The following is a 23445-nucleotide window of genomic DNA, read 5'->3' as shown; positions in this document are numbered from 1 at the left end:
ATAAAGAAGAAAGTTTAAAAAGTCGGATTCTTTATACTGCAAACGTGTTAAAAATAAAACTGTGCCAAACGAAAACTATCCCAGTTAAAGCTGCAACAATCGCAGACTTTAAACTTTAGTAGACCTTAGAGATCGCGTTCCACTTTGCAGTGTATTTGATACAAGTAAAACCCGTGAGTTTGTCTCTGCTTGGGTTTAATTATACAAACTGGATATTTCTTCGGTAATGTCGCATTTTTACAAGCTTATTTAAGTTTTTTTTTGAGAATTGTTGTTTGTTACAAAATTTCCTACTTAACCTGGCATAATTAATAAGTACCTGGGCGACCGAGCTTTCCTCGGGCTAAAACTCGATAATAATCGTTTTTCCAGAGACCGAGCTAGATCGATTTTTCATCCTCGAAAACCCCTTCATACCAAATTCCATCGAAATCGTTGGAGCAGTTTCCGAGATTCTGATTATATATGTAAAGGTACATATGTACAAGAATAGCTCGTTTAAAGGTATTAGATAGTGAAAGTCCAGTGACAACACAATAATCAGGTAGGTAGTGAAATTCCGATGATCTGGCCTGAATCGTCTCCGCAAGATGTGATTTTTGCTTACTTTAATAGCATTATTTCGTACGGCCTTATTTTATGGGGATCTGCTGCAGACATTGAGTCAATTTTTATCTTACAAAAGAGAGCAATTAGACCAATTTATAATTTGAAGACGCGTGAATCTTTAAGATCTTTTTTTAAGGAAACAGATATCCTAACCCTGCCGTCGCTTTATGTTTTTGAAATAATCATGTATGTTAGGAAGAACATATGTGATTTTCCCACTAACGTCGATAAGCCAAAGGCTACTAGAAACACAGGGAAGCTTAAAGTTCCTTACAGACAAGTCTTTTCTGGGAAATATCATACGTTTTTATAATAAAATTCCAAAAAATAGTATAAATGAAACGGATACTAAATTCAGATCTATTGTCAAGAAGACATTAATATCAAAGGCGTATTATAAAGTTAATGATTATATCATGGACAGGGATATTTGGAAATAATTCCGATCCGCATTAGCGATCCCTTCAAATAGCGAACCTACTGTGTTAGAAATAAAGTTGTGTTAAATACTTGTGATGTATACATAATATCATTTAATAATATTGTAAATCTGTTTTAAAAAAATATATATACCTCGTTGAGTTTCTTGCCGGATTCTACTCAGCAGAGGTTTTTCCGAACCGGTGGTAGTTTTTTTTTGACATTCATAAGTGCTTGTTATAGCCTAAATTGAATAAAGATATTTTGACTTTGACTTTGACAAGACGGAACGGTTCAACGGTTATGGCATCGACTTGAAAGTTGATATGGATTTTTCGTTCGGATGGACAATGCAAGTACTTACAGCCAAGAAATAAAAATCAGATAATTTTTCTAGCTTTTGTCCGCAACATTGTCCATACAGAAATAATAGATAATTTACCCCTCTTCTTGTCTAGAAACTACTAAACAAACATTGCATTCCTTAATATTTCCCTTTTAGAGGTTGATTTTAAAAACCATGAATGACGTTTTGAACTTTCGTGATTTTCACTCCTAGTCAAAATACCACAAACGGGACTTTTTGTGATCAAGTGCACCCGCACTAGCTAGGCAGACTTGACACCTCACCTTTGATGAATTATACCTCACCCCACACTTCAGTCTACTAGTGAACACGGCCACTGTAATGTCGAAACGTCGAGGTAAATATCACTCGAGTGTTTTAGCGTGATAAGTCCCGTTTGTGGTATTTTGACTATAACCATGGATGACATCACTTTTTTTTATTATCAATGAATAAGTACTGATATTTCAAATTTTACATCCGTATTAGCGTTACGATGTTCGTTATAACATTCATCTCTTATTTCAACCCTTTATAGGTTGAATAAAAAAGACATCCTTCCTCTTCCTCATTCGCCCTTGTCTATGTGATGAAAGGAAGCCTTAACCTTTCGTATGCTTTGTCCCGGATCAATTTAAGGGTCTTTTTGTTATTAATTACCTAATAAAATATTATTTGAAACAAAGCAGGCTAGAACGCTGATTATTTTACATTCAGCATACGAAAGGGCAAATTTCCACTCTTTTATGTGCAGTTTGAGCTACGCATTGATATATGTCAGCCCACATGCACCGGGTGTGCTCCGGCACAAACGCTCTATGCTTCTCTTCCTTTCCCCTTTTAAAAGCGCTAGAGTTTGTGAGTAAAGTAAAAGCTAAAAGGGTATGCATTTAAGTACATCAATAAGTTTGTGTAAAGTTTACAATGCAAACTATGTTTGTGTATAACGTTAGTTGTTTCAATAGTTCATACAGTATAGACCCAATAAGTAATCTACAAACAAAGCGCCGAATTAGCGTAATACTTTTAAATTGGTCTGTAGGTCTGCATACCTAGCAATAATAATCATTAATATGATTAAGCTAGCTACCTAGTACGAATTTGGTGCGTTGGTATTATAGAAGAAGTCTTCCAATTATTGCAAAATATTTGAATAGAAACCTTCATTAACCTATCTTCGGACGCACCGCTCTGGTGGAAACAGCTGAGCGGAGAGAGCTTACCTAGGTAAATGAAGGGTTTTTATTGGTTCAAGTAAAACACATTCCTCGTAACACATCCTCGCACATCTCTAGCTTAAATGCAGTCTTAGTTTGACTGGAAAACCTATAAAGGTTTTTAATGCTTTTTAGAGTTCCGTAGTCAAAGGGTGCCAACGGGACCCTATTACTGAGACTCCGCTGTCTGTCTGTCTGTCTGTCCGTCTGTCACAGGGCTCTATCTCTTAAGCCGTAAAAGTTAGACACTTGAAATTTTCACAGGTTATGTATTACTGTGGCCGATATAACAAGAAATACTAAAAATAAAGTAAAGTTAGAAATTAAAGGGGGTCGTCATACAAGAAACGTGTGTTTTTCAGCGTTTTTTGGTTGCTAGACGTTATTAGCCGTTGCTAAGGCGACCGAGTCGCCTAGCAAAGACTAGCTATTTCGGTTGAATTGTTGAACCTTTTATGTTTGCGATTTTAATTATGTTTTATAAAAGCTTCGATAATACAATATAGTGACTGTCTGATTGTGTGGTTTATTCGTTTTTGTGCAAAATTAATAAAGCAATCTACGAACCACAAACCTCAATGAAGCAAACTGTGATAAAGCGCTCGCCAAATCCACACCGTATAATCACCATGTTTACCTATTGTATTTTACACTAAAAAAATCATACTAAGTATTTACCACTATTTAAAAGGTTTATAGTACAGCTTAAAATTTATTCACACTAGTCTAGCTTCTTATTATTTAATTACACAACATACGAAGTCCTCTGAATGAGGGCTATCGCGTATGAATTCGCCGCTAGAGGCGCTAGTGTAGCGTGAGGTCTCCGAAATGTCAAATCTCATAGTTTTTGAGTGAGCTACGCGGGTATATTTTTAATTAGAATAATTTTGTGAATATTTTGTAATATCTGAAATTAATTATGGCAAATATGCGTTCCGGGGCAATGAATGTCTGTGTTTTGAGACAGTTTTGTCTTTCGGAAACCTTTGTCCTCCCTTTTTTCCGAACAAAATTGGGACTATGCAACACTGTGGCATGCTTGATATTTTTATGGTACGGTTTTAAGGTGTATTAAATATGATTTTAATCTAAACTTTGTTTTCACGCCCGTAATAACAGACTTTAAAAGCCATACTTAAAAACCTCACGCAACAGTGCGCCATCTAGTGAGACAAAAAACGATAGCCCTCATTTCCCGCGAATGAACCAAACTGACAGCTAAGCTAATTTTTTTTTTGCTACGGCGCATGGCAAGAGTCTGAAGCGCTATTCAGCCTCCAATAGGGCGACAGCCGAAGAGGATGAGAATTTAAAATTGTTCTTTATTCAAAATACTTGCACCTATAGTGCTTACATTTTGGTGATATGTTTTTAAACTTGTAATAAAATGTAACTCTCGTAGTTGTTTGTTCGGGTGGAATTAATATTTCAACTTAAATTTGAAGTGGATATCTTCAACCGATTGAGCTGAAATTTTGCATGCATGTGTAAATCCGATGACAATGCAATATTATTATGACGTAGAGCTGATATCTGATGATGAAGTTAGATGTTGGCCATAGGAACTCTGTAATAAAACGACACGACTGCATCGATTTTAGTCTCATATGATTCGTCTTGACGACTACCTACTTTGGTAACCAGGGGCAAAAAGTAGGTACCGCCAGCAAAAAAGCTTGTAATAGATTTTTTTACAAAAAATGATTAAGTACTGAACTATTTGTTTTTAAAACATTGTGCGGAGGTGCGGAACCCTTCATGCGCGAGTCGCTCGCACTCGCACTTGACCGATTTTATGTGCTTGACAAGCGTTTGCATACTTTGATCGATGTTCAAAGCGTACCGACTCAAAAGCGCGAACACACGTTTGATCAAAAAAATATTTACTTACAAGCATGTTATGACAAATTACTTAACCCAAATAAACTGCATAAATATTCCAGGATAATTTGAAGATACTGCAAGTATAATTCTGTGCGTATTGTTTAGTGACTAGTTCTACGGCAATCACCAATCAGCCTACAGATTATATAGGATTAGGCATCCACTGTTTACCTAAATTGATATAATTCGTGGTTAGCACAAATCCTGAGTAATGGTTAATGTGATTTTGAATCACTTGTAACCTACTTACAACCGTACTTACTACTATACCGTAGGCGACAGGTTAGCAACCTGTCACTATTGTCAGTACCTACCGCTTTTGTCAAACTTAATACCTAAAATTGCTAAAAGTGGGTCCGAAGCCGTAACGTTTCGCGTGCTCTGCCTACCCCCATTTGGGAATTCAGGCGTGATGTTTGTGTATCGTCTTGAAACACTTCCAATACTGAGTGCTTATTTATTAATGCGTTCGTTGCCAGCTGTCAAACTCGAGACTTGTCCGAGTGCCGCAAACGGTCATGTGCAAAATTGAGTCGCTATCCTCTTAGGAGAGTCTCTACCTTATTTGTCTTTTTTTTCATACCAAAATCGTAAAATTAATAGAATTGACTTATTTGAGTTTGAAAGTTAAGCAACTCAATTATGAAAGTGGCACTGAATGTGTTTGAATGACTGGTTACGTTTATTATTGTAACCTAGATAACGTGATACTCCACACTTGTCACTGCAATGTGGCCGAAACGTCGTCCAGGGTTTTGTTATAGTTATTGTGATCTGTTTTCCTTCTTACAAAAATGAGAAACTGGAAGTATGTAATGAGCCTATACCAGAATACTAATATTTTCCATTTTTTTTTCACGAAAAAGTAACGACATGATTCTCAAAAAGCACCCGGCTTCTACAGAGACTTAGAATCCCATCCTATCCTATTAGGTACATACAACTCAAGTAAACAAGGTAGTCAAAAGAAGACGAATGAAAATAAGATTACAAAAAGATTACGGAATTTATTAGCTATATAATATGTATTTTTGTGTACCTATATTTTTTAATTTCGCGGCGTATTGGTAAATGAATGTATAGCTGTGTACATTTATTGAAATAAATAAATAAATTAGAAAAGGTATTCAATTAGTTACGATAGAAGTAAACTTTTGAGAACAATTTTAATTTATGAATCTATTTAATTAATAACTTATTTGTGAATAAACGTTAACAAAGATACAAAAATGTCCTATTCAATTGTCTGTGTAGAGTTCCATGAGAAAAAGAATTTTAACTCGCCAAAACAAATTAAGTATTTAATACAATAATATAATAATTCTCCTAAGAAGAGAAGTAAACAGAAATCATAGTAACAATTCGCTTTACTACGAAAAATAAAAATTCATAAGACCCATTTAACCTGTGTATAACCGATCAAATGTCGTGCAATGTCTTAAATTATAATATATATAATATAAGTCACAATAAAATTATTTTACAAATACATTTTCGACGAACAAAACAAAGCAGATCTGCAAGGACATAAAACAAAAGTTGTAATTTTTACCTCATCCCAATACTCAAACTCAAAAGATTCATATCAACCACACGTAGAAATATTCACCTTAACTTTACTTTTGCCAACTCAATTCAAATGTTCGAGCAACTGCGTAAGTGCGTAGGAATTTGTGAGGGATCTTCAAAAAGAAATTTACATAACGGTCATACGTCCCAACCTCTGTGAATGTCATCCTCTCACTTACGTGGGATTAGGTAGATACCTATATGTGCGTTTATCCCTTACCTGTGGGAAATCTACATATCTGTAGGTAGATATCTTTGCTAGATAGGAGTAGGTATCTTTAAAAGAGCCAGTAAGTTTATAAAGTAACTCTAGGAAAGAAGTCGATGGGATTTCGACGGAAGTTTTTTTTAAATTATACTTAATTAACAAGTGACTATTGCATTACAGGTTAAGAATAAACTGAATTAAAAACCTAGAGTTTCAACCAGCAAAAATATTATTTATTTCAACTCTGGTTTTGTAGCTCTGCATTTAGAGTGAAGTGATTATAAAATCGGTCTTCTCTGTACTACTAATTCTTGTTTCAAAATACTTTTTAGAAGACTGAACACACTCAACAAAAATGGCTAACTAACAACGTACATCTTGCTCGCTAATCCTGCCGTGAAGCAGCAGTACTTTCGGCGTGGAAAGTAAGACAGCCGGTGAAATTACTGGCACTTGAGGTATCCCATCTTAGGCCTCTAGGTTGGCAACGCATCTGCAATCCTCCCTGGTGTTGCGAGTGTCTATGGGCAGTGGTGATCTCTTACCATCAGGAGACCCACTTACTCGTTTGCCATCCAGTCGAATAAAAAAAAAACGTAAAAATTATCACCGACGTTACCTTATCTGAAAATGGACAAAAGGAACAACTTCTAAGAAAAGCTCCTACTTTTGCACCAAGCATTTATTCAATCCACCATGTTTGACGGTAAGACTTTTGAGAAAACACTTGATGTAGAATTAGACACGCCTTTTACATTAAGTTGGCTTCTGGCGAGCCAGGCTATTGTGGGAACATAAAACGAACTGTACGCCCGGACTAATTGGTTGCCAGACGTGCCAAGAATAATGTATTTTTCCAAAGAAATTGCTTCCTCTATTTTGTTCTAGCTCTCTTGTTTATTTCCATGCAGTTATCTGGACCACACGCGGTTTAAGCTTGCTTTGGCATTTTCAAACTGGACGGACATTTTTGTATCTAGTAACTTCAGCCTGGAAGTTTTATGCGCGCATTGGTCTAGTTAAGACGTGAGCAGAAAATGGGTTGATTGTTTTACCATTGTAACTGGGTTGGATTCACAAATAAATTGTATTTTTTCATTGGTTGAAACGTCTTTCAATGACGAGCCACACTGCTACACTGTTTTGTAAAGGTCAAACACTGACGATGTGTACGTGTAGTTTCGCTCTTTTGTTTAGTCGCGAGTACCTTGGTTATCCCATCACACTAGCGAATTGCGATAAATAAAATTTCAATAGGTAACTACATGGAAGCGTTATGATCGTTTAGCTGACTTTTTGGTAAGAATACGAAAACTACCTAACCATCTTTTTCTTTTCCATATATCTAGTTCATAGATAGAACTACGTATTCACCTAGGTATAAACGGTTTTCCAATCACGTAAATAAGTAAGTATTTCAAGAAACTTGCTACTTTCAGACTAGATCAAATTTGATCTAATTAAGACTACTTTAGAGCCCCGGGGAGCTCAAAAATTAATCAAACATCTAGTAAGTACCGAATCTTATTGCCTGAGGCAAATGTAGAGAATTTTCGATTTCGATTTTTCTTTAAGTATTCCTTTGCTCAGGACGGTTTTAATCAGAGATGCAAATGCGAAGACGAAACACACACAATCAGAACAATTTGGCGTCTTGTTATGCCTTTTCACTGCCAACATAACTCCTCAATGAACTGCGGAAACCAATGGTTTCTCCTCAAACAAGTAACTTAAAAAGACAAGAATATTTATTCCGTGCTGCTCCAGATTCTTATCTTAGTCAGCTAGTCTACACACACACGCACAAACATCACGCCTGTATTCCCAAATGGGGTAGGCAGTGCACACGAAACGTTGCCGCTTCGGAGCCACTTTTAGCAATTTTAGGTTTCAAGTTTGACAAAAACGGAACAATAGCGACAGGTTGCTAGCCTGTCGCCTACGGTATACCTTAACCAGCTAGCCTAGTTCTACGATAAATTACAGTGCCTAACCTAACTTAAAGTTGTTAAGAACTTAGAGTGCGGGTAGGCGGTAGCCTGCATAATGTATCTACTTATGTTCTATTAATTTTGTCCAAACAACTGCATCTTACTTCGAAAGCTTAAACTTTTACCCTTAAAAGTTTGATGTCATTCACAGTTAGTAGCTTTCCGGTGAATATTCATGATGCCAAGTTACAAAGTAGGAGGGACAGTTAAATAAGTGAAAGAACTCTACACATTTAGTACTAAAACGAAGTTACCAACATTAACCATTCATCATCATCATCCCAGCCTATACGTCCCACTGCTGGGCACAGTCCTCCTCTCAGAAGGAGATGGTTTGTGCCGTAGTTCCCACGCGGGCTCAGTGCGGATTGGGAACTTCACACACACCATTGAATTGCTTCGCAGGGTTGTGCAGGTTTCCTCACGATGTTATCCTTCACCGCAAATCTCGTGATAAATTTCAAACATAATTTCGCACATGAATTTCGGAAACCCAGAGGTGCGAGCCAGGGTTTGAACTCACGATCCTATGCTTAAGAGGCCATAGATCGAACCACTAGGCCACTACGGCTTCATTAACCATTCATTTGCCGTATTTAGCATAAAGCGCCTTATTTTCTGCGAATAATAGTTATTCGGTTCTTGCTAAGACTGTGTTTCCTTCCATAATAAAGTATAATCCTCTGTGTAGGCGTCTCAATAAATAATTAAACATCACTTCACTCACTCATAATACAAATTTAACATGTTTAAGTAAAGCTCGCAACTAAATAGTCAGTTAAGTTAATTTTTAATACATTGACTATTTGCAATGGCAATACATAATAATATAATATGACAAATTAACATCATCATGTCAGCCGAAAGACGTCCACTGCTAGGCTCTCCACTCAGGCCGGTCTTGTGCCTTCCGCATCCAACGCGATCCCGCGATCTTAACCAGGTGGTGGAGCCAGGAATCAAAGAGAATATAAGAAGAAGAAGAAGATTGATTTATTTGCCAACATGAACAATACAGGATAGGCACACAGAATACAAATAAACAATAAACTAATTAAAAGAATGTACTACACTACGTTGCCAGGAATAGCAGGGCCGCCGGGGACTAGGGGTCCGGGCGGGTTTTGTGGGTTCATTTTTAGGGTTCCATAGCCAAATGGCAAAAAACGGAACCTTTATGGATTCGTCATGTCTGTCTGTTTGTCTGACCGTCCGTATGTCACAGCAACTTTTTTCCGAAACTATAAGAATTATACTGTTGAAACTTGGTAAGTAGATGTATTCTGGGAACCGCATTAAGATTTTCACACAAAAATAGAAAAAAAAACAATAAATTTTGTATGGATAGGTCTTCAAAAATGATATTGTGGTTTTTAGGTGGTAGGACCTTGTGCAAGGTCCGCCCGGTTTGCTACCACCATCTTGCCTCAGCAAGAGATAAATGGCGCACGGTACTGAAGCGCTACCGAGCGTCTCGCGTGACCACGACTGCTCTGCCAAGAGTAAGCGACTGAGAAGAAGAAGAAAATGTGTGTCCCCCCCCCTGTAACTTCTAAAATAAGAGAATGATAAAACTAAAATATATATATGATGTACATTACTTTTACTTTTTTTATTTACTTGCACCGAAAATTGGTTTGAACGAGATCTTGCAAGTAGTTTTTTTTAATACGTCATAAATCCTAAAGTAAAGGAAACTTTTATATTATTATTATGTTACTTGCTGCTACGGAACCCTTCATGGGCGAGTACGACTCGCACGTGGCCGCTTTTTTTATTTTTGTGAGGAAAATGCCTTAGTCGCCACGCTGGCAGGCGGGTTAGCGACCGCAGTTATATCAGATAGATCGCGGATGACGCAGCTGCCCATGCTCCGGTTTATCCCTTAGTCGCCTCTTAAGACACCCACGGGAAGAGAGGGGGGTGGTGTAATTCTCGACCGACACCACACGGCACCGCACGGCAAAGTAATATACTTAACGTGATTCAACTGCTATTAGAATGGAATTTGTCCAAAACTTCACTTGCTAAAATGTCCATTTTCCAAAATGCCACCTGCGTAAATGTGCACTGAAATAGATAAGTAGGTAGGTATTCGAAATTTTTAGTCGTTTTTTTAATTATACTTAGATTAGATTCTTTTAAAATTAAATTACCTCAAAATTAAAAATTATGGAGATCTGATCGGGATGAAAGAATTAAAATAAAACAAAAAACAGAATTATTGATTAAATCACACATAATTCACACATCTTTCAATGGCGTTAATGCCACAGACGCTATTTTCGCGAAACTAAATTTCATCAAAAAAATTCAATTCGATACTTAACGTATCAATCAACTCGCGCACCGAGGGTTCCGTACAAATTTTTAGATATCTAACTCACTGTTAGTAAGCAGTTCTCCTCTCTTAAACAAAATGTACGCACCGCAGTGTGGGATCATTTACGATGCTAAACTTACAAGTAGACAGATAGACGTAAAATAATAACATTTTCATACTTTTTATAACTTAAGCTCTAAGTACCCATCTTTATACTAAATTTGAAGTTTCTTGTATAACTGGAAAGTGATAACGGGTCTGAGTAAGTATTTGATATTAATTTTAGCTTGATAGCTCCACGGGTTTTTGAGAAAACGAGTCCTAACAGATGGACATACAGAGAGACTCACAACGAAGTGATCGTATAAGGGGTTCCCTTTTTTCTTCTGAGGTACAGAACCCTAAAAAGTTTTTGGTAAAAAAATCATTTTTCATACAAGTTTTTTTTGCTGACTGTACTTTTTGTTGGCTTTACTTGTATTGTCACCCAAACTACATTTGCATACCAAATTTCAAGTCGATGCCATATCGCTGAAGAGTTCCGTCCTGTGAAGACGAACCTGGCCGGACTACGGATGTCACTACCAGATTATTGTAATGTCATGCAATTTACATAAGTATACCAAATTATGGAAGTTGGTCGAATTTAACTTGCAAGATTTGATTACAGACAGACAAACAACGGGGCAGGTGAAACTAAATAAAAGCTTGTAAAAAAATTACAAAAATGCTAAAACCTAGCAACATTATATTAATAATCTAGAGAGCGAGTGAATTTGTCAATCTCATCCTAATTTAGCAGTTGAATTGTTTAGTACCCATAGTAATACTTTCTAGCAATAAGTTCTAAACTTACTTCATTATGTGACTCCTGTGTAGGTCCGTTGAAATAAACAATACATAGGTACAGTACCTACCTACAGGAAACGTGAAAAATACTTAAGTAGGTAGGTACCTCAATGTTTCCTAGCTAGCTCTTTTTCTTCAAGACTTAGCGAGTCAAAAGAAAATTGCTGGAGTCTTCCACTCTCAGAATTCGCAGTACGTACAATGATTAATGTATCCATAATTACTGCTACAGCAAATACAAATGTAGCATCTTTCACAGAAAGCACTTGTGCACATAAGCAGCAATCTTGCAAACGGAAACCGGCTGTGCAGAGGTGAGCCTGCATCTTGTATTTAAGGGAGTTACTGCAACTGTGAGATAGAACTATGTCTTTTTAAGTGTATTTTTTAAGCACAGTTATATTAAATTGCTTTATCACCATGAATAGTTGCAGCGAAGAGTCATAACAAAAACTAGGGCAAGAGCGTAATTAAGAAAAATAGTTTTTAATTAAGGTTCCCAGACAGAACGGCTTGACTCTACTTGCAGTGCCGGGTAATTTGTCGTTTTATATTTTTCTAGCCTTTACCCGCGGCTTCGCTTGCAATTAACCATTACGTCTTGCAATGAGGGCTATCGTTTTTTTATCTCACTAGATGGCGCACTGTTGCGTGAGGTTTTTAAGTATGGCTTTCAAAGTCTGTTATCACGGGCGTGAAAACAAATTTTAGATTAAAATCATATTTAATACACCTTAAAACCGTACCATAAAAATATCGAGCATGCCACAGTGTTGCATAGTCCCCGTTTTGTTCGGAAAAAAGGGAGGACAAAGGTTTCCGAAAGACAAAACTGTCTCAAAACACAGACATTCATTGCCCCGGAACGCATTTTTGCCATAATTAATTTCAGATATTGCAAAATATTCACAAATTTATTCTTATTATAAATAAACCCGCGTAGCTCACCCAAAAACTATGAGATTTGACATTTCGGAGACCTCACGCTACACTAGCGCCTCTAGTGGCGAATTCATACGCGATAGCCCTCATTGAATTAAAATTCTGGGATTTTCCTTCATTCCCATGGAATTTCTCAAAAATAACATCATAATCTTCTTTAAGATTGTATTACGAAAGACACACACACGGTGGCACACAGCCATGCATAAGAAAGGCTGACAAGTTGTAGTTCATTGTGGGGTTCTAGGTGTATTTGCTCAAAAGAGGACGTTTCCGGCTGATGGCGTCGATGATGATGATATTAAAAGACCGTGACTGCGAAACAACAGGACATCGATTTTTTAAATAAAGTATGTATCTCTGAAAACAGAAAAAAATGTGCTGAATTTGAAATACGATGAATTGCAGAAAATAACAGCTCTATCTAACTCATTTTGTTAATTATAATTAGTCTAAGAACTAATTTGAGCTGAGCTTTTATAACACAGGTCTTTGCCACCTTACTATAACTATGTGCAAGCAAAAAAATGTTCGAAAAAAGTCCTAAATAAGATTGTTAGTTATAACGACTGTGGAGAAAATAACAGCTCTATCGAACTAATTTTGTTAATAAGTCTAAGAACTAATTTGACCTGAGCTTTTTTAACACAAGTCTTTGCTACCTTACTCGTACAGGCAAAGTGGGCAAAACAATTCTCGAAAAAGTCCTAAAAAGATCGTTAGTTGGCTAAGGCGACTAAGTTGGCAACACTGGTCAGCAGGGCTACTACTACGAAATTCGAAAATCGAAGTTCGTATCGTACCGCCCCTCTCACTCTCGTATTAAATAATATAAGCGTCGGCGAGACGGTACGATAACGCACTTCGATTTTTGAATTTCGTAATAGCCCTGCTGTAACGTTTATTGTATGATGATTGGCAATCGAGGCTAATGCAAAAGAGAAACGGCTTTGGCAAAGCTATTTTATTTGGACCATGAACCGGCCACCCGTGTAGACATTTCAAGTTATACCACCTTATTACCCGTTACCTGGCCTTATATCTATTATTTAAACGTATTCTAAGCCTGTACTACGAAGTGCAAAATGCGAACTTCGTATCTTGCCGTCCCTCTGACGCTTATATCATTTAATACCACAGAGAGAGAGAGAGAGAGAGAGAGAGACGACCCAACTTCGATTTTAGAATTTCGTAGTAGCCCCCCTGGAATCGCAAGTCGTTTTTATTACACGTCAGTCTGCAGGGCTACTATGAAACTCGAAATTCGAAGTTCGTGTCGTACGGTCCCTCTGACACTTTTACTATTTAATACGAGAGGGATAGGGACGGTAGGTACGATACGAACTTCGAAATCCGAGTTTCGTAGCCCTGCTGTTACACAGTATAAGACGAGGATAGAAAGAGATGGTGAATGCAATCTCGAACGCCAGCGCGTTAGACAATACTGCCTCAGCGTGTAAAGCAGTTATCCACAGACTACTAAGAGATACTAACGTATCAGTTATCCTTTTCGTTTACATGGTAATGCCTACTTTTGTTTTTACTTCTTTTTTTTCAGTTCCATTTTCATCAATTTTCATTTACTTATTTTATTATTTTTGTTGTTGCAGTTTAACTTTCCACAAAGGAAAATACTAATGTTGGTTTTGGAACACTTAACTTTCCGAACGAAAACGTCACAATGACAATGTCAAAATACTGTCAGTTTCGCGTGAATGTATCAGTCCTTGGTCAACATTGTGCAATTTTATCTCGTAATAATACGTGATAACATTACAATTCTCACATAAAATTGTCAAAATAAGTGTTTCACAACAACCTGTACAAGCTAACAAGTCGTCTTGGCAAATATCTTCAAAATGCGGCTGGTAGACGGGTCGAAACTTTTAGAACTTCAAAACACACCTGCGAATATTCGTAATATTTGCATCGTGGCGCACGTGGACCATGGAAAAACTACTTTAGCAGATTCCTTGATATCCAGTAATGGCATTATATCGCAGAGGATGTCTGGTAAGCTGCGCTACATGGACAGCAGGCCAGATGAACAGGAGAGGGGTATAACTATGAAAAGTAGCAGCATAGCGCTGTATCATGCCGTAGAACATAATGAATATCTCGTAAATCTCATAGATTCACCTGGACATGTTGATTTCTCAAGTGAAGTGTCAACTGCTGTAAGGCTGTGCGATGGAGCTATTGTTGTTGTAAGTAGAAACTTGTTTTATGTTACCATTCCATATATTATTAACTAAACTCAAAGTAATTTGAACATATAACAGTTCACACAACTGCAAACTCTGCTCAGAAGTTTCAAGCTCTTTGTTGTAACATAACTAGAGTCAAATGATTTACCAATATATATCAGATTTGTATTCACAGCATGAGTACCCTAGTCCACATGATTATCCATCGGTTTCGTTATTGTCTGTTTGGTATTATCTGACTTGTTTGTAGTGACTTATCATATTTATTTATGGAACATTAAGGGGCTGTTTCACCATCCATTGATTAGTGTTAACTGGCGGAGTGATGCCGTCTCTAATTGTTTTGTTCAAATAGACGGAGACGGCATCACATTTAACCGTTGGTTAACTCTAATCAATGTATGATGAAACAGCCCCTAAATCTCTTAACCCTTCGCTATCAATTATTATTATGACTTATTTATTCTTTGTTACGGAGAAGCAAGCCAAAATATTTAATTCATTAGACCTCCACAAAGTAATGCTTGAATCAATCAAAATTATTATTATTCTTTCCTTTCTTTATAGCAGAATGTTTTATTTCCAATTAAGGTTTTGTTTGTTCAATATTCTCCTACTGCCCAGCATCCCTTATATAGGACTTATTGTAATGTGACATCAAACTGTCATATAAAGTTGTAGTGATAAAACAAAAATTTGACTTGGGCCGCAGGAGGGTAAGACATTTCTGTTTGTTAATTTATTTTTAATTTTGTAAGTTATTATGTAAACATCAACTACATTCATGAATACTAATTTGCTGTCCCATTAACAAAAAAAAATATTAAGTTGTGAAATTGTTCCTAATTAATGGCTCATAACTGTTATTACTTCTTAGTTATGGCTATGATATATAATATATGAGCTTTATCTTCACTGTATCATTTTTTTCCTTTTATATCTTAAAATATTTATTTAATATTCAACCATATTGTCAGGTTTTAGAGAACCTGACTATGAAGCTTGAGGTCCTGGATTTGATCTTTGATAATTATGTTTATCTGTTGCCTCGTACCTTATAAAAGAGCGGCCATACCGCTGCTTAAAAAATGGTGATGGTACATTTTTACCATACCGTTTTTTTTATGCTTTCCACACCGCTGCATAAAATATGAAAACGGTGCTGAATTGAAGTGACGTGCCGTAAATGTCATGGGTTTTGTTCGTTAAAGTCCTGACGTTTACAACACGTCACTGCGGTTCCTTATTTTAAGCAGTGTTGTGGAGAGCATGCGATAAAAACGGTGCGCATACGATGCGTCACTGCGATTCTCGTCACCGTTTTTTAAGCAGGGGAATGGCTGCTCCTTTAAACAAGCTTAGCTTACTTTGGGACAAGGTCAATTGGTTTCAAGTGTCCCATGATATTTCTTTCTGTCCTTCGCAAGATAGAATGTTTCTCAACCAATGATATATATGATATGGTATTTGATTTGAAATTCATATTTTCAGGTAGATGTAGTGGAAGGAGTCTGTCCGCAGACAAGGTTAGCTTTGAAGCAGGCATACTTGGAGAACATCCAAGCTGTGTTAGTACTCAATAAAATTGACAGATTGATATTAGAGATGCAGATGACACCGTTAGATGCGTATGTCCATCTGAATCAAGTAATGGAACAGGTCAATGCTGTGATGGGAGAACTCTTTGCCACAGGAGTGTTTGAAAATGAGGAAACGCAGATTGATAAACAGGTTTGTTTGTGTTTTTATAACATTACATACAGGACAATTGTTATTCTAGTAGCCTAATGGCAGTAGCTATAAAAGCAGAGGGTTATGGGTCCAAATCCAAACCTAGATTTGTACTTATACAATTTTTTTTTCGGGTTTTCGTGCGAAATTTCATTTAAATTTTGTTTTACAGGAGTTGAAAGAGAAATCCAAAGAAGATAACAATTTCTATGACTGGACTTCAGCTTTGGAAGATGCCGATGATTCCAACCTCTACTTTTCACCGGAACAGGGCAATGTTGTGTTTGCGAGCGCTATTGACGGATGGGGGTTTACCATCCATACATTTGCAAGACTTTTCTCTGAAAAACTTGGTAAGTGTATGTAATTTAGTAGTTGATTGGTAGTAAGATTCAGTAGATTTAGTAGACAGGTACTGCCCAAAAAGGCTTTTTATAAAAATAACATTTTTAATCTACTGCAATTTTTTTTGCACTTCCGATTTTATTAGCTGTACTTGCATTGTCTTATAATTTACTTTTGATCAGTAAAAGCAGGTAGGTGCAATTAAACTTGCCAGATTTTACCCACACTTTACAAGGCACATTAAATAAAAACCTGTAATTAGTAATTGCGGTAGTAGGTATATTTTTAATAGGTTTTATCCCGCAAAAGACAACCTAAGAAAGCATTTTCAAAGCATTTTTATATTATATTTCCAGGAGTAAAAGAAGAGTTGCTTAAAAAAGTTTTATGGGGTGATTTTTATTTGAACTCAAAAACGAAACGCTTCATGAAAGGCGCACAAGAAAAGGCTAAGAAGCCACTGTTTGTGCAACTAGTACTAGATAACTTGTGGAATGTCTACGAAACTATCGCCATAAGGCATGAGAAGGAAAAAGTACCGGTTATATGTGAAAAGCTCGGCATAAAACTCACTACAAGGGATTTGAGACATACAGATAGTAGAATTCAACTCCAGTCACTCATGATGCAGTGGCTCCCTCTGTCGCAAACAGTGTTAAACATGGTCTGTTCGAAACTACCTTCACCTAAAGAAATTTCGCTGGATAAAGTGGAAAAACTTATGTGCACGAAGATAGTCGACTTTGAGTCCCTCCATCCTAAAACACAAGAACTGAAAAATGACTTTTTAGCCTGTGATAATGGTCCTGAGAGACCTCTTATAGTGTATATATCGAAGATGTTTAGTGTAGATAAAAGTGTGCTTCCAGAGAATAAGCCAAAGGCTTTGACAGTTGAGGAGATGGCTCTCAGAAGGGATAAAGCTAGACAAATGAGAGAACAAATGAAGGCCAATGAAGGCAATTCAGAAGCTGTCCCTATGTCTGAAGACAAAAAAACTGAAATAGATACTCCAGAAAAAAGTTATGAAGATGAGAAAGAGAAAGAAGTAGATCAGCCAGCATTTATAGCATTTGCTAGAGTTTTTAGCGGTAGGTTAAAAAAAGGCGACAAAGTCTATGTCTTAGGTCCAAAACATGACCCGTCCAGAATATTAAGTATAAAGGACTATGAAATAGATCCTAATAAAAAGTTAAAGGACCTACAAAGTGATGAACATATCACATGCACAGAGTAAGTACCTTACGTCACAACCAAAGGTGGTTCCGAATTTTTTTTGATCAAGGAACACCTTGATTTCATGAATTACAAGCAAGGACCATGTTAAGGAGCTAATTTTAATAGGTTAAACTTTTTCTTTTTTCAGAATTAGATCTTTGTACATTTTGATGGGAAGAGAATTAGAAGAAATTGAAGAGGCTGTTGCTGGCAATATCATAGGTAAGACTTTAATAGACCAAATTTTAGTTAATATTTTGATAGTCAGCTTACTTCAATGCTATCTGTAATATAATAATTAATCAAGATACCTTGCTTTTTCCAGGCATTGGTGGCTTAGAAGAGCATGTCCTTAAAACGGCTACTCTTAGTACCAGCGTCGCTTGCCCTGCGTTCAGTGAACTGCAATCAGCGGCTGTTCCCATTTTAAGAGTGGCATTAGAACCATCCAATCCTTCGCAACTGTCACAGTTAGTCAAAGGTACGTGCTTTACTTTAATAATAGAGGAATGTGTATTTAAAGATTCTTGTTTCTTCTTGAGTGACATTTTTGATTTTTAATGTTTGCTCTAAAAAAACTTGCCAAATATTATCAAAATGGAAATATGTCTTTGAAGAGACACTCCTCGAAAGGTACGAGTTAAATCTAATTTTTCCGATGGTAACACTTGTTGATTGAGAACTAAAAATAGGTACTCGTGCTTCATGTAATTCAGATACTAAAGTTGACGTTTACGGGACTACATATATGTTAGAGTGTGAATTCCGCTGTAGTTACCCAATAAAATTAATGAGTGTCTCTATTTGTTTCAGGTTTGAAGCTTCTCAACCAATCAGATTCTTGCGTACAAGTTCTTTTGCAAGAAACTGGTGAACACGTCATTGTAACAGCAGGAGAAGTCCACCTCGAAAGATGTTTAGAAGACTTAAAGTACACTTTTAAAACTTATTTTATTTTTCTTTAAAAAATGTTTAAAGAAAATATTTGACAATACTTTTTTTTTCAGGAATAGCTACGCGAAAATTCCTATCATTGTTTCGGAACCTATCGTTCCCTTCAGAGAAACAATTATAGTTCCTCCCAAGATAGACATGGCCAACGAAGAAATTGACTCTCAAAACATCGACAAAGGCGACACAGAAATCGACCCAGTCATCACCGTGCACACTAATAACAAACAAAGTAAAATCAAAATACGAGCTAAGCCTCTCCCCAATGAAATAACAGCTCTCTTAGATAAATCCACCGATTTACTCAAAGCCATATCCCAGCACATAAAATCACTGCAGGGTTCGTCGAAAAATGAAAACTTGGAGAATAAATTTGATAATTTACACATAAATGGTACTCACGAGCTGTCAGACCGTATGTTAAAGTTGATAGAAACTTTCACTGAGGAGCTCAAAACCATATGCTCCAAATTGGGTCCAGAGTGGAGCAAAGTCCCGGAACAAATTTGGTCAGTTGGGCCCAGGAATTGTGGCCCCAACTTGCTTCTTAATCAGACGTCGGATTACGTTACGAAGTTTTTATATCATAAAAAAGAAATTAAAGAGGATCCAAGATTTGAATATGAAGGTAGTTTTGTAAATGGTTTCCAACTGGCTAGTTTCTCGGGACCTTTGTGCGAGGAGCCTATGATGGGTGTCGCTTTTTGTGTCGAAGAGTGGACACTGGATAAGAGCGACGGCGACGACGCTGGACATACATTTGGACCGCTGTCAGGTATATAATAACGTTTATTATAATTTTTAATCGAGGACGTTCTGAAGAAAGGTCTGGTCAGGACTACTCTAAACCGACGTGCATGCATGAACTGATATTTCAGTTTGTATTTTCAATTTAGGTTTTACGGGATGACCGTAAAAGTAAAAATTTGGAATTGTAATAAAAAAATACAAAAAGATTCCAAAAAACCAATCTTAATTTGATTGCTTAATAACGATATCTCTTGTCCGGGTGAGCGGTTAGTTCCAATGGAATGCCGAAAGTTTCTCGATGAGGGCTACGGTATAGATGTCGCTAGCGTCACTGCTCAAGTGGCTAAATAAGAAACAAACAAGCTGAGATATGTGGTGCATAGGGGAAATTCATGTCTGTACCGTTGACCAGCAGTGGTGTAGCGGTATAGCACGCGGTACGGTATACCGAGGACCTGGGTTCGATTCCCAGTGTTGGTCTTATTTTTCTGGTTTTTCTGTGCATCTATATTTCAGTTTGTATTGTTAGACTAGCTTCCCCCATCCCAGTTTTGCTGTTTTTATGTGATTCTGAAAGACCATTGTGATCATCATTCATCAAACAGGTCAAATCATGTCAGCTGTAAAGGATGGGTGCAGGAAGGCGTTCCAGGTGCAACCTCAAAGATTGATGGCAGCCATGTACTCCTGCGACATTGTCGTCGACCAGAAAGTATTAGGTAAGTACATACCTAGCATAAACCTTAAGGGGCTTTACACATCGCCGCGTTTGTTTCGATACGAATGGGATACGCACGCTAGTTGGATCGCTGCTTTATGGAAAGAAAAAACGCGCTATAAACGCCTGTCGACGGCGCGTTTAATTAGATTAATTTATAAAAAATAATTAAAAATGGCAAGAGAATCCTTACTATTTCATATTATAAATGCGAATGTGAGTTTGTTTGTTTGCTCGTTTCGCTTTGACACCTTAACTACTAGACCATTATTAGTATAGCAGAATAAATAATAGGTTACCTTTTATCTCGAAAAAAATAAACAAATTCTTCGCAGATGAAGTCGCGGACCACAGCTATAAAATAAATAAATAAATAAGTTTACACTGCGAACACTGTCCATTTAAATTTAATTTTCTTAATTACAATTATTTCTTTAAAACTACTATGTACACTTGAATATCTAAGTATGGTTTTCTTAAATAAATAATGTTACTCCTAAATTAACTCTTACATTTCTATAAATGCATTGACATTACACAAAAAAACATCTGAAATTTATTATCACATCATTTTGTGTAAGTACATTCTAATCATAGACAGGTTAATTATGCATGTTCGTTCATTAGTCACCCTTGTGTGGTGCCATGGTGGGGCAATAATTCATTTTAATAGTTTACCTTCTATGCTAATTACTATAATGTAGTCATGGTTATCTCTATAAGTCTGGCAAACAAACACATACATATCTATTTAGCATGCCATAAATAAGTAACATATAGGTATCGTAAGCTACATAGTACTGAAATAAATAATGAATCCTCTAAGGTAAAACTCATTGCTTTCAAAGCGCATTTAAGTATTTAAGTTTAATAAATGCAGTCCATGAGTATTGTTTAGGTATCGAATAATTTTCTACAAACTAAACGCGGATTTAGAATGCGAAATTTTAAGTCATTTCAATTTTGTGTTTTGCGTGAAGCGTTCTTGTCTTGCAAAGTCTTCGTTGGATTCAAAGAGGCGGAGTTTTGGAACCATTACAAGCGAAGCCTGGATGAATCCAACATACTTTTGTTTATACAAAATGTTTAAAAATCTAGTCGATCCAGTGTAACGATCGTGCGAGCTCTCTAACTTTGTACCAAGGGAAAGGGGGGTATTCTGGCGCCATTCGTCTCACTCGCGCTACTCTAGACCGCCTATTATAGTAGTTAGGCGACAAATAACTGGGTGTCTGGTATCGGTTGTAAACAGGCTTCTCGGGGTAAGCGTGCGGTTGAGAATAGTCCACTTTATAGGCGCTTGTGGTGCTCTGGACGCCGGTAAATCGGTTTGGGGTGTATCCTGGAAACGACAGAGATTATTTTGAGAATACTGTACTAAATTTGCTTAGAGTTTAAATTGTGGTACAATTTGGCGCAATTATTTATACGTGTCAATTCGATACCAATATTCGAACCACTCCAATATATGTTACTGTCTATGCTGATGTCTGTGGGACTGTTTGAAACTTTTAATAAGTTCATATTTTTTCACTTTAAAAAAAAACCTTTTTTTATATATATAAATAAATCACCCAACGTTCTTCTCAATCTTTATCGTACGCCTTCTGAATTATAGTAGTGATATATTACCTGCGTAAGCCGGGTTGTGCCGCACACACATCATTCCGTACACCCTGATGCCCGGCACCGACGCATAAGTGGGTTGGTCGTGGGACATGGGCCCTTCTGAAACATTTGAGGTACGAACGATAATTATGAATCCAAGTTATGTGAAATAAATTATATATTATGTATCTATCTAATACCTTTAAACCAGCAATTCTTGTATTATATATTTCGGGGATTATATATTCCAACGATTTCGATGAAATTTGGTATGTAGGAGTTTTCGGGGATGTCAAATCGATCTAGCTTGGTCTTATCTCTGGAAAAACGCTTACTAACGAGTTTTAGCCCGAGCAATGCTCGGTCGCCCAGGTACTTATTATTTAACCACAATGAGGGCTTCAGTGACAGGCTGTTGGTGCTACTCAATGAGGGCTAATTGACAGGCGAAGCTAGTTGGCGTTAGTATCGTAAGGTTTTTTTGACGTTACGGAAAAACTTTACGATACTAAAGGTGCCCCCACATGCATTCGCTCGTCGCTCGATTGCAGCGATAATTCTGGTCACGTGACCCCATTTTGAAGGTGATTTTGATTTTCCCACGACTCAAAAAAGTAGCGTCAAGTCGCCGCGTCGAACAGCAGCGACAAGATGGCTTCTTGCAGGATTGATCTTGGCCTTGGAAATCATTTAGTTCCAGTCGTGGCAGTGGTACAAAAAAAAGAAATTAGTGAATGAAAAAAAAATCAAGTGTTACAGATATTTTCCAAGGTAAACAATAGGCGGCCTTATCGCTTCAGAGCGATCTCTTACAGGCAATATTAATATTTCTAATAATAAGTTAGCTTAGCCTTACCTAATATATGGTTCTCCGGGCACCGACAGATGACCAGATAGTGCGACTTCCCGGTCCGTATGTTCTGTAGAGCTAGCAGCGACCAGTCGCGTGGCGCGCGGCACTCTCGCATTTCGGACACGGCTTCGCAGGTCTTCACTAATGTTACTGCTTTGTTGGCGTACTGAAAAAAAAAACTACTTTTTTTAACTGTGTTCTGGCCAGCGTCTTGGTATAGGGATGCTCTAATTACGTCTCTACATGCTCAGATTGTTATTCATATATGGTGTTAAAAAAAATCCTTTACTATAATGTAGCTCGCATTAAGGCTACTAAATTTAGGATTACAGTGGAAAACATTAAAATTCTAAAATAAATAAAAAAAATATGGAGATAAATAGTCTTCTTGTGGCTCAACTTTCATACACAACTTATTTTATTTTTTATTCGAATTAAAATATTTTTCCACTTGTATCGTATTAGTAATCAGTGAAGCCGTGATGGCCTAGTGATTTGACTTACTGCCTCTCAAGCAGAGGGTCCTGGGTTCGAGACCGGGGTTGCACTTCTGAGTTTAAAAAAATTATGTGCGAAATTTACCACGAAAGTGAAAAACCTGCAAACACTGGCGAAGCAATTCAATGGTATGTGTGAAGTTCCCAATCCGCACAGTTTCTGCGTGGGAACTACGACCCAAGGCCTGTGATTCCATTTTTAACAC

General features: G+C 37.1%; 2 protein-coding genes across 2 annotated transcripts in view; one reads left to right on the top strand and one right to left on the bottom strand.

Moving 5' to 3' along the window:
* Nucleotides 1-14077: 14077 nt before the first annotated feature.
* Nucleotides 14078-23445, top strand: part of LOC141439744 (elongation factor-like GTPase 1) — a 131521-nt gene continuing 122153 nt past the window's right edge. The window contains exons 1-9 of the mRNA XM_074104111.1: nucleotides 14078-14568; nucleotides 16060-16299; nucleotides 16472-16652; nucleotides 17001-17877; nucleotides 18011-18084; nucleotides 18188-18343; nucleotides 18676-18793; nucleotides 18870-19588; nucleotides 20169-20282. Of these exons, the coding sequence (XP_073960212.1) occupies nucleotides 14221-14568; nucleotides 16060-16299; nucleotides 16472-16652; nucleotides 17001-17877; nucleotides 18011-18084; nucleotides 18188-18343; nucleotides 18676-18793; nucleotides 18870-19588; nucleotides 20169-20282 (2827 nt within the window). The 5' untranslated portion in view covers nucleotides 14078-14220. The remainder of the gene's footprint in view (nucleotides 14569-16059; nucleotides 16300-16471; nucleotides 16653-17000; nucleotides 17878-18010; nucleotides 18085-18187; nucleotides 18344-18675; nucleotides 18794-18869; nucleotides 19589-20168; nucleotides 20283-23445) is intronic.
* dsx-c73A (doublesex cognate 73A) overlaps nucleotides 20500-23445 on the bottom strand; it is a 59128-nt gene continuing 56182 nt past the window's right edge. Inside the window, 3 exon segments of the mRNA XM_074104112.1 lie at nucleotides 20500-21623; nucleotides 21914-22009; nucleotides 22746-22908. Of these exon segments, the coding sequence (XP_073960213.1) occupies nucleotides 21376-21623; nucleotides 21914-22009; nucleotides 22746-22908 (507 nt within the window). The 3' untranslated portion in view covers nucleotides 20500-21375.

Source organism: Choristoneura fumiferana, chromosome 21, assembly GCF_025370935.1.
Source record: "Choristoneura fumiferana chromosome 21, NRCan_CFum_1, whole genome shotgun sequence".
Classification (NCBI taxonomy): Eukaryota; Metazoa; Arthropoda; class Insecta; order Lepidoptera; family Tortricidae; genus Choristoneura; species Choristoneura fumiferana.
Note: the sequence above shows the minus strand (reverse complement) of the source record. Positions and strands in the feature narration are given on the sequence as shown.